The sequence below is a fragment of the Chiloscyllium plagiosum genome, chromosome 21 (assembly GCF_004010195.1).
Source record: "Chiloscyllium plagiosum isolate BGI_BamShark_2017 chromosome 21, ASM401019v2, whole genome shotgun sequence".
NCBI classification, from domain to species: Eukaryota; Metazoa; Chordata; class Chondrichthyes; order Orectolobiformes; family Hemiscylliidae; genus Chiloscyllium; species Chiloscyllium plagiosum.
This window is the reverse complement of record NC_057730.1, coordinates 49,418,523-49,430,282: the sequence shown is the minus strand read 5'-3', so window position 1 is coordinate 49,430,282 and position 11,760 is coordinate 49,418,523. Positions and strand designations below refer to the sequence as shown.

The window sequence follows — 11,760 nt, the reverse complement described above, 5'->3', positions numbered from 1 at the left end:
CATTCAAATCATTTATGTAAATGACAAAAAGTAGAGGACACAGCACTGATCCTTGTGGCACTCCACTGGCCACAGGCCTCCAGTCTGAAAAACAACCCTCCACCACCACCCTCTGTCTTCTACCTTTGAGCCAGTTCTGTATCCAAATGGCTAGTTCTCCCTGTATTCCATGAGATCTAACCTTGCTAATCAGTCTCCCATGAAATAACTCCAGAGAGGCCGGTATCCTGCCACCCTTTATTTATACGTGGAAAGTCCTTAACTGTGGTACAGCCTCAGCAGAGCCAACTCCCAGAGTCTGACCAGATTAACAGCCCCATTCAGGGAACTCATATTCTAGGAGGTCCATCTGGCTAACCTTGTTACAATCACTACAGAAGGGTTCAGGAGAGCAGGCAGGAAAGTGCATTGGAAGCTGAGATGAGACCAGTCGTAATTGTATTGAATGTTGAAACAGGCTCGAGAGACTGAATGGCCTCCTCGGGTTGGGCCTTCTCTTGTTCTTAACCAGGACAATGCATGCAATGCAAAATTTGGCCACACGAGGGAGCCAACGTTCAATTTAATTCTCTTCCTGAAACATTCTGCCTTGGGTTTGAAATAGTGTAATAGTGAAATACCTGTAGTTGGTGTTAAATGTTCAAAGTGAAAATATGTGACAGCTTTGTTTGTACATGAAAACACAAAGCATGGGCCAAGATTGGCACACACTGTGTGTGCGGGCTTTCTGCATAATATTTTTCCACACAACGTTTGGCACTCCATCATAAAATAACAACTTTTAATTAGCTGGGGTTCTTAACTGCTATAAGTAACAAAAACAAAACTGTCTCTGTCATCATCCGATTCACATGAACTCTGTTTTTATGCAGTTATCTTGCTGCAGGTCTAGATGTGTTTCTAAAGCTGTAAGATGACTTGCAAAGTAGATACAGCGTTAGTTAACAACAGATGCCATAGTTTAAAGTTGGGCTTGTTCTCAGTAATTGTGAACAGACGTAATTGGGGCTTCAGAGGATGACAGTGCTGCATGTCATTGTGTTGCCCAGAATGAATCACTGTTAGCTCTGTGGTTCAAATAACCACATGATATTGGAATGTTCTCATTTTTCACCTTAGATACTCGTCGACTAAAATTCAATAAATAAATATTAACTCATCTTCGAAAGGACAGAGTAGTCTCCACATTCATGGAGGGCAAAGCATGGTCCTAGCAGACCTTGGGTCTGCACTCCCATTGCAGAGAGACAACCGATTGTGGGTTAACCTGAGGGTCAACATGCTTCAGCTGAAGACAGTCCTTCATGATAACCTCAACAGGTGTAGGAATCGAACCCACACTGTTGGCATCACTCTGCATTATAACCAGCCCGCCAGGCAATTGAGCAAACCAACCTCCATATATATATATACGTTAGATAAGATGCACAAGTATCTGTACCTCAATGACACGTACCTAAGATGGCTCCATAAGCGGTGACATTGCAAACTTTTCACTGCCCTCATTCCAGTGCACGTGGCAATAAAGCTAATTCAATTCAATTCAATTCAATTCAATGCAATCAATATATGTGGAGGACAGGTCATGGTCTGTATAAATAGATCAGAAAAATCTAAACTCTGCATTGTTCAGGTCAACAAAACCAGCGACTTTTCCACTTTCTGTGCCATGGTTGATATCTGAATCTGTGGAAGCCATGGGTATGGAACTGAGTGCACTAAAAACTGTCCAAAAGTTCACATTTTCCATTCTCCCAAATTAAAGATCAGTAGTTGGCCTCGTTTGGTTTGGAAATAAAATCCAATTGACTCTTTTGAAATTATTCTGTTTGGAGGCACAACTTCAGACTCCTCTGGATTGGTGCGAGGTCTGTGTTATCATTGTGTCGATATTCTGCAGGAAATAACTCCTCACCTGTCTCCCCAAAGTCTGTCCAGCATTTACAAGGCACAGGGCAGGAGTGTGATAGAATTCATTTCACTTACCTCCATTATCAATGCTCAGTAGCAGCAGTGTGTACTGTCCACAAGATATACTGTAGAAATATAGCAAGGATCCCTAGACAGCACCCTGCAAATAAATGACCATTACTATCCAGAAGGATAATGACAGCAGATTCATGGGAATCAGATTGCCTGCAATTCCTCTCCAACCCATGCACCATCTGATGTGGAAATATATCACTGTCCTTCAGTGTTGCTGGGTCAGAACTCCCTCCCTAACAGCAGTGTGCTACCTACACTCGACACACTGCTGTGGCTCAAGAAGGCAGCTCATCACCAACCTCCCAAGGAGCTCTAAGGATGCGGCCAGTGATACTTAGATCCCATGAATGAATTTTTAAAACATCACCCAGATCAAAGCAATCACTTCATTTGCAACCCACTCACCCCATTCAACATTTACTCTCTCCTCTCATGCTCAGTAGCAGCAGCATGTACCAACGACAAGATGCATGGCAGAAATTCAGCAAGTCTCCTTAAGACCATAAAACATAGGAGTGAAAGTAAGGCCATTCGGCCCATTAAGCCCACTCCGCCATTTAATCATGGCTGATGGACATTTCAACTCCACTTACCCGACTCTCCCCTTAATTCCTTGCGAGATCAAGAATTTATCAATCTCTGCCTTTAACGTCCCAGCCTCATCTGCGGTCCGTGGAAATGAGTTCCACAGGCCCACCACCCTCTGGCTGAAGAAATGTCTCCTCATTTCCGTTCTAAATTGACCCCCTCTAATTCTAAGGCTGTGCCCATGGTTCCTAGTCTCCCTGCCTAACGGAAACAATTTCCCAGCATCCACCCTTTCTAAGCCTGCATTATTTTGTAAGTTTCTATTAGATCTCCTCTGAACCTTCTAAACTCTAATGTATACAATCCTTCAGCAGGACCTTCTACCTCCTAAAAGGACAAGGGCAGTGGATGCATGGGAAAACCCGGAAGCTTCAAAGTTTCCTTCTATGCCACTCATCATCTTCAATTGGCACTCCATTACCATGCTTTCGCTATCACTGGGTCAAAATCCTAGAACCCTGGAGTGGGGGAGTCCGGAATTAGAGGGCATAGGTTCAGGATGAGAGGGGAAAGACTTAAAAAGGACTTAAAGGGCAACTTTTTCACACAGAGGGTGGTGCGGTTATGGAATGAGCTGCCAGAGGAAGTGGCGGAGGCTGGTACAATTACAACATTTAAAAGGCACCTGGATGGGTATGTGAGTAGGAAGGGTTTGGAGGGATATGGGCCTAGTGCTGCAAATAAGATTAGATTCGGTTAGGATAACTGGTCGGTGTGGGTGAGTTGGACCGAAGGGTCTGTTTCCGTGCTGTACATCTCTATGACTCTAATTACCTCTCGAACAGTATTCCGAGTCTCCCTGCATCCCAAGGACTACAGCAGTTCAAGGCGGCAGCTCACCAGCACTTTCTCCAGGGCAATAAGTGCTGACCCAGCCAGTGGCAGGCCAAGAGTGAATTAATTACAAGGGGATGCAGACCTTTGTGCAACATTGTTGATTCATTCTGTTGGTTTTGCAGCGTTGTTATGACTGGGAAGAGTATTGAAAATGGAGCATTGGCTTCACTGTTCCCAACACTTGAAGGTAATGGGATGTTCGATGATTTTCACAATCACCCAGAATCCCTATCATACAGAAATAGGCCATTCAGCCCATTGAGTCAACACTGACCTCCAAACAGCGTCCCATCCAGAATTAGCACCCGCACCTTATCCCCAGAACCCCACATTTACCATAGCTAACCCACCTAGCCCACACATCTCTGGAGACTATGGGGCAATTTAATCAATCCACCTAACCTGCACCCTAAGGGAGCTGGGAGAACACGCAAACATCACACAGACGGTCACCCAAGGCTGGAATTGAACTTGGGTTCTTGGCACTATCAGGCTGCAGTGCTAACCACTCTGACGATAAGCCTTTAATTGATAATGTCCACAAAGTTTTTACACAGCGAAGAATCATCTGTAAATCTGATTGGTCGGAAGATCCCAATCCTGAGCCATTCCTGACGCATTTATTTCAGTTCGAGCGAAGTTTAATATGAAATGCTAGAAACCGAGCAGAGTCTAAAACATGAATCCAAGGAGCTAAGCAGAAGTTTACAACTTAAGCTGCTGTCCAGAAACTCAAAATATTGATACTGAAGTCATAGCACTACACCCCATCCCAGTCTTAGCAATGACATGGATGTGGAAGTACTAGCTTTCGGAGTGCTAATCCTTCATCACTTAGTTAACGCTGAAAGCCGGTGTAGCAATACAGCGTGTTGGGCTATGGAGTAGAAAGGTAGATGAGGGCTGTTAAGAAGCAATTAATAATTCAACATTAAGGTACCCAGACAGTTATAGGAAATGTTCCCCTCGTTTCAATTGGAATGCAATTCAATTAGAAAAAGACCAAGGTTTGACTATTAGTGTCTGTTTCTCAGACTCCAGACAGCTCTGTGAAGAACTCACTTAAACGTTATACACAAATTCTGAAGTAGATTGCGGGCGGACCCACTGGGCACAAGACATTTTCCCTGCAGTGCGATACAACCTGAAACTCATAGCCTCAAGCATCAGTGAAAGCACATTCATTAGTGACTTTCAATAGAGAAATGAATAAGCTGGGGCTATTTTATCTGAAGTGGCGGAGGCTGAGAGGTGACCTTCAGGAAATCGTGAGGGGCACAGAGAGGGTGAATTGATAACGTCTTTTCCCCAGGGTAGGGGAGTCTGAACCTAGAGGGGCATGGGTTTAAGGTGAGAGGGGAAAGATTCAAAAGGGACCTGAGGAGCAACTTTACAGAGAGTGGTGCGTGTGTGCAATGAGCTGCTGGAGGAAGTGGTGGAGGCTGGTACAATTACAACATTTAAAAGGCATCTGGATGGGTATATGAATGGGAAGAGTTTAGTGGGATATGGGCCAAATGCTGACAAATGGAACTAGATTAATTTAGGATATCTGGTTGGCATGGATGTGTTGGACCGAAGGGTCTGTTTCCGTATTGTACATCTCGATGACTATGACTCTAATACAACTTTGAAAAGGATAAATTTGTATGGAAAAGCTGGGAATGAAGAGTAATTGAATAATTCTCTCAAACAGCAACACAGTTACAATGGATTGCATTTGTGCTGGAAGATCGTCTGGTTGGAAATTTTCATTCTTTTTGTGAAGACCAGTCACTTGCCTGAATATAGTGGCAAACAAAACAGATAATGCTCCACCCTGGAATTTGAATGTTTCTGCCTGTTAGGGGCTTGACTCTCTTCACCTCCCCAATTGTTAAACAGAAAGGATGGTATCCCCAGGTCACAACAGAGGATCCTTGTAAACGTTCAAGTCATATCAATCTGTGACTGTTATGATCTGTCCTTCTTCCTAACAGTGCTCATCAATCACAAATTCTCACATTGACACATCAAAAGGTTAAAGATAGAACACTTACTTTTGTTGGAGGCAACATACATAGTTGTCCGAGAAACTTGCCCAATAGGTTAGAGGTCACAAAACACAGCTCCAAGTGAAACTGACAGTTTATTACAAGCGAAATTGCTGGAAGAGAAAACAGACTAGCTGACACAGAACTGACGGTCTATACAGATAGATCAGATTTCTCTTCCCAGAGCGGAGGATGAGACCGGTTTTATAATAATGCTGCACAATGGTACTGATTAAGAAATGGGAAACTACAATGTTCCTTCACACAATGCAACATCCTGACAGTATCGATGGTTCCATTCCTCTTCACAGGTAGCTGTTAATGTCTCCTCTGAAGTGGTGAGGTGCTTCCATTGTCCTGTTCTCGGAGCACGTCCTTGCTGGTGCCTCTCTGTGTGGCTTTGGTATTGCTGGGTTGTGAAATTGTCCTTGGGGCTTTGAGATATCTGTGGTGCTCTGTCATGTCCATGGGAGCTTAAAGTGTATTCCCTTGTCTGTATGCTGTCTGATCCAGCTTGTGAGCTGCTCGGGAATTCTGGGTGTTCTGGTACAGTTTGGCCAATTTTGCTTTTGTGGGCCTATCGTGGGTTAGCAAATCTTTTCCCACAATAGTGATTCATTCTCTGCAAACGGAATAAATCTGTTGAAGCTTTCTACTGTTTCCAATTACTTAGGATCTTGGGGAGCTAATAATTCTCTTTTGCATTCTCCAATTGGAATTGGCTTCCCTTTCAATGGGAACCTTTTCCTGTGGTATACATTGTGGGCGGCGCGGTGGCACAGTGGTTAGCACTGCTGCCTCACAGCGCCAGAGACCCGGGTTCAACTCCCACCTCAGGTGACTGACTGTGTGGAGTTTGCATGTTCTCCCAGTGTCTGCGTGGGTTTCCTCCGGGTGCTTCGGTTTCCTCCCACAGTCCAAAGATGTGCAGGTCAGGTGAATTTTTCATGCTAAATTGCCCGTAGTGTTAGGTAAGGGGTAAATGTAGGGGTATGGGTGGGTTGCGCTTCGGCGGGTCGGTGTGGACTTGTTGGGCCGAAGGGCCTGTTTCCACACTGTAATGTAATCTAATTGTTGTGAAAGATCATTCAATCATTCTTGAATTTTGTCTGATGGTGCAAGACAAGAAGCTTTGACAATGTCTCTGTCTTTTCAGCAAGACTCGAGACAACAAAATTGGAATGGAACAAAGAACGGTGATTGCTGGGAATCTGAAACAGAAACAGAAACGACTGGAGAAACTCAGCAGGTCTAGCAGCATCTGTGGAGCAGAAACGGTCAATGTTTCGAGTCCAGTGACCCTCCTTCCGAGCTCTCGTCTCTCCACAGACGCAGCCAGACCTGCTGAGATTCTCCTGCAATTACTGGCCCTGAAAAGCTGGGGGTTTGCTCTATTCTCCAAACTTTAAACCATCCTCTCTCTCTCTCTCTCTCTCTCTCTCTCTCTCTGTTCCACTGTAGATGCACTGACCATGGAGTCGCGGGCACAGAACAGGAAAAGCAGCCGGGAAAAAAATGCCTCATCACACGTACATAGAAACAGCCAGTTGCAAGAAATATTATTTATTTAAAAAATGTAAATATTTTACTGTTTATGGAGATCAAATGTTTTTATATATAGTGCAATATTATACAAAAGGAAGTATTTTGTCCAGTAGGTAGCAGTCCAGGTGAAACATGGAAAGCAGAAGAGACAGAGTCAATGCTGTTAATGTTTTTCCTCACTAGCCCAGCTGATTGGGAACTCTTTTTACAAAGCAGAGACAGTGGTCCAGCGGTTAGCACTGCTGTCTCACAGAATCAGGGACCTGGATTAAATTCCAGCCTCAGATAACTGTGTGGACTCTGCGTGTTCTCCCACGGTCTATGTGGGTCCCCTCTGGGTACTCTGGCTGTGTTCTAAAGTCCAAGGATGTGTAGGTTATGTGGATTGGCCAAGCTGAATTACTCCATAATGTGCAGGTTAGGTGGATTAGCCATGATAAAATGTGGAGATAGGGTGAAATGCTGTTTGGAGAGTTGGTAAATGGCCTCTTTCTGCACTATAGGGATTCTAACTCTTGTTAAATGTGCCCCAACATCTAAGTTTTAAATGGAAGGATTGAGCACCATTAATTTAACTTGCAAGACATTGCAATGCTAAGTACAGGTTGCCACACCATAAAAATTGTTACATGTTGTGCCCATTGATACCCCAAAAAACAACCATGGAAAGTACCAATAATTATCTGGTACACAACCCAAGTAAAGCAGGTCACCGGAGGGTGAATATCTCTGAGGACCAAGACAGTGTGCATTTTGATCTTGCGTTTAGAATCAGCCCAAAATCGTTATTGTAAAACAAAAAAAAAACTGCAGATGCTGGAGATCTGAAACAAAAAACAGAAATTGCTGGAGAAACTCCGCAGATCTGACAGCTTCTGTGGAGACAAAGCTCAGAGTTAGCATTTCAACTCCCTAGTGACCCTACTTCAGAACAAAATCTTAGTTGAGACTGAGTTGGTAGATTGCAAGTTAAAACCTCAGTGACACATGTCTGCAGTTGAGTGGTATCCCCTAGATTTGGGACACGTTGACATTTTTGAACTTTTGTTAAAGGATGTCAAGTGAAACAAGCTTCCGATAATGCTGCAGCATTCACAAGGCAGCAATTGTGTAAAGCAGCTACAATCACCCTTCATATATGCAGCTAATGCTCAGCTCAATTTCTACTACATTTCACAACCCCATGGAAAAAAGGCTTTAACCCACAACGTTATAGCAGGCCGGAGAGAAAGCTGTGGCAGTTCACTAGTGCTGTATAGTTTGTGTCAAGAGTTGGTTTAGTTCTTGGCAAGCCCTGTGGCTAAGTGTTCAACTCTGGGAGAGAACAGTCTGTCCTCTGAGGACACGCTATCCCACAACTTTTAATTCCCAAAAAAGTACTGTCGGCATTAATTTCACATTCCGTCTCCCCCATTCCCAACTTCTCTCTCTAACAAGAACATGTCTTCTTGGAGAAATGGTTCCGGTTAGATTTTACAAGACCAAGAAAGTTGCAAAGGGAAATATACTTGGGAACTTTCTCTCCTTCATATGTTTCCTGTTGAAGAACGCAAACGCAATGTGTTTCTGCTATGACAAGTGGCTTGCCGTTTCTGTTAGTGCCACTGAATTGTTCTGTAAAATTATATTCGACAATGAATCAGTCTGACAATGAACATGTCTGTTGTTCCAGTTTCATGTCAAGTGAGCTGTGTCCATCAAGTGTACCATGGTTTACACTCCCTAAATATCCTCCAGTGTAAGAAAGGGCCCACTGGGGGAGATATGGGGGGATGTGATATTGACGCACTGGGTGGGATAGGGGGTGGTGATGTTGGCGCACTGGGTGGGATAGGGGGTGGTGATGTTGGCGCACTGGGTGGGATATGGGGTGGTGATGTTGGCGCACTGGGTGGGATATGGGGTGGTGATGTTGGCACACGGTGGGATATGGGGTGGTGATATTGGCGCACTGGGTGGGATATGGGAATGGTGATGTTGGCGCACTTTTTGAGATATGGGGATGTGATGTTGGCACACTGGGTTTAATATGGGGTGGTGATATTGGCATACTGGGTGCGATATTGGATGGTGATGGCGCACTGGGTGAGATATGGGGGATGTGATATTGGTGCACTGGGTGAGATATGGGGATATGATATTGGCGCACTGGGTGAGATATGGGGATGTGATATTGGCATACTGGGTGTGATATTGGATGGTGATGTTGGCACACCGGGTGAGATATGGGGGATGTGATATTGGCGCAATGGGTGAGATATGGGGATGTGATATTGGCGCACTGGGTGAGATATGGGGATGAGATATTGGGGCACTGGGTGAGATATGGGAGATGTGATATTGGGGCACTGGGTGAGATATGGGAGATGTGATATTAGCACACTGGGTGTGATATTGGATGGTGATGTTGGCGCACTGGGTGAGATATGGGGTGGTGTTGGCGCACTGGGTGAGATATGGGGGATGTGATATTGGCGCACTGGGTGAGATATGGGGAGGTGATGTTGGCACACTGGGTGAGAGATGGGGAGGTGATGTTGGCATACTGGGTGAGATATGGGGAGGTGATGTTGGCACATGGTGAGAGATGGGGTGGTGATGTTGGCACACTGGTAATGAGGAGTATTTCCGGAGGCCAGCCAATTGCCCTGGTGTAATGCCCATCGTGGCACCTCACGGAATTCAAGTTCATCAATCCTGGGATACAAAGATAGTTTTCAGTAAAGCCATGATGATCATCATTTATCATGATAAAATACCCATCCCATCTGGCTCACTACCGTCCTTGAGGAAAGAAACTCTGCCATCCTTCCCCATTCGTGCCTGCACGTGACTTCAGACACATCGCGATGTAGTTGTCTCAAGGGACAGTTAGGAGTGGACAACATCTATTGCCATTGCGTGTTGTTGTTTGGGTATGCCAGCTTACTGTGTCATATGGACTGAAGATTACTGCCACTGCCTGCTTTAAGAGTTGGAAACTAAAGAATCTACTTGGTCTAGTGGACAACAGGAAAGCCACTTCCTGGACGAGTCTCTTTTAATTAACAAGATTTAATTTTGATTAGATTAGATTTCCTACAGTGTGGAAACAGGCCCTTCAGCCAACAGGTCCACACCAATCCTCCGAAGAGCAACCCATCCAGACCCACTCCCCTACATTCACCCCTGACTAATGCACCTAACACTTCGGGCAAGTTAGCATGGCCAATTCGCCTTACCTGCACATCTTTGGAATGTGGGAAGAAACCAGAGCACCCAGAGGAAACCCACACAGACACAGACAGTTGCCCAAGGCAGGAATTGAACCCACGTCCCTGTGGCGCTGTGAGGCAGCAGTACTAACCACTGAGCCATTGTGCCACCTTGCAATTTATTGCACATTAGTAACTAGTTACTGATTGTATTGAGAAGAGAGAGTTTGAGACAGAAACTTTGAGGAGCAGTAGTTTGTAAATGTCACTCCTTGGACATGATCTTGGCCTCAGGTCCCAGTGACAACACAGTGAGTGCTGCTTAGGGCACCTGTCAGTAATAACCCTCCCAGAGCTACGTTCAACAGCAGTGCCACCTACATCCCATGAAAGCATTTAGAATAATGATGCATTGAAGCAGCTCCCACAGAAAGAAAGATGGAATATAGCTTTTCCACTCTCCTTCACTCATTTCACCTTCAACAGAAAATAAATACTGTCTGCCAGAAGTTAAAGATTGGTCTGTTTTTAAACACCAAGAAACAAATGCAATGTAGTGACCCCTTTGTCATTTCCATCACCCATAACCCTAATAAAAACTGCTGTTTCCCTTGGACAGCTAATCACTTTGGCAGCTTTCAGTACTGCCCCAGAGAACACAAGCATTAACCTTGCAATAGAGAAGGTTAAAAGCAGCTATTTGTCGCTGAACCAGATTTCACCAACACTTGTAATTTGTGGGTGTGCATTTCATACCTAATGATCTCATGGCCAAAAAACAATTATGTCACTTTAATAATGTAGAATACACCCTACAATAAAAAAAAAAGACATGTCTCAGTGAATTTCACCATGTGCAGAGGGTAGTCTTCACTGAGATTAGGTGTAGACGGTATCCTGCTCTGAAACCAACTGTATAAAGGATTGCCACAATAATGTAGTGCTTATTCTGTCCTTCAAAGATTCAAGGACAAGTAACAAAGAAAATTCCAGCACAGGAACAGCCCCTTCGTCCCTCCAAGCCTGTGCTGATCCAGATCCTCTATCTAAACCAGCCACCTATTTCCGAAGGATCTGTATCCCTTTGCTCCTTGCCCATTCATGTACTTGTCAAGATACATCTTAAATGACGCTATTGTGCCCGCCTCTACCTGGCAACACATTCCAGGCACCCACCACCCTCTGCGTAAAGAACTTGCCACACATATCTCTCAAACTTTTCCCCCTCACCTTGAGCCAGTGACCCTTAGTAATCGAGTCCCCCACTCTGGGAAAAAGCTTGTTGCTATCCGCCCTGTCTATAGCTCTCATGATCTTGTAGACCTCAATCAGGTCCCCTCTCAATCTCCATCTTTCTAATGAAAATAGTCCTAATCTACTCAACCTCTCTTCAGAGCTAACGCCCTCCAGACCAGGCAACATCCTGGTGAACCTCCTCTGCACCCTCTCCAAAGCATCCACACCCTTTTGGTAATGTGGCGACCAGAGCTGTACGCAGTATTCCAAATGTGGCTGAACTAAAGTCTTATACAACTGTCACAGGACCTGCCAATCGTTATACACAATACCCCGTCCGA

The 11,760-nt window shown here is 44.8% G+C and overlaps 2 protein-coding genes across 6 annotated transcripts in view; one reads left to right on the top strand and one right to left on the bottom strand.

Annotated features, from left to right (window-relative positions):
- The window catches only part of si:dkeyp-72e1.9 (syntaxin-binding protein 4), a 130,794-nt gene extending 123,765 nt beyond the window's left edge, over positions 1–7,029 (top strand). For all 5 annotated transcript variants that reach the window (XM_043712009.1, XM_043712006.1, XM_043712007.1 and 2 more), the window contains one exon: positions 6,906–7,029. In XM_043712009.1, the coding sequence (XP_043567944.1) occupies positions 6,906–7,015 (110 nt within the window). In that variant the 3' untranslated portion in view covers positions 7,016–7,029. The remainder of the gene's footprint in view (positions 1–6,905) is intronic.
- Positions 7,030–7,425: 396 nt separating this feature from the next.
- LOC122560849 (36.4 kDa proline-rich protein-like) lies at positions 7,426–10,122 on the bottom strand. The gene is made up of 2 exons (XM_043712011.1): positions 9,590–10,122; positions 7,426–9,558 (listed from the first exon to the last, which is right to left on the bottom strand). The coding sequence occupies exons 1-2, from the start codon at positions 9,736–9,738 to the stop codon at positions 8,712–8,714; spliced, it is 996 nt and encodes a 331-aa protein (XP_043567946.1). The 5' UTR covers positions 9,739–10,122; the 3' UTR covers positions 7,426–8,711.
- Positions 10,123–11,760: the final 1,638 nt, after the last annotated feature.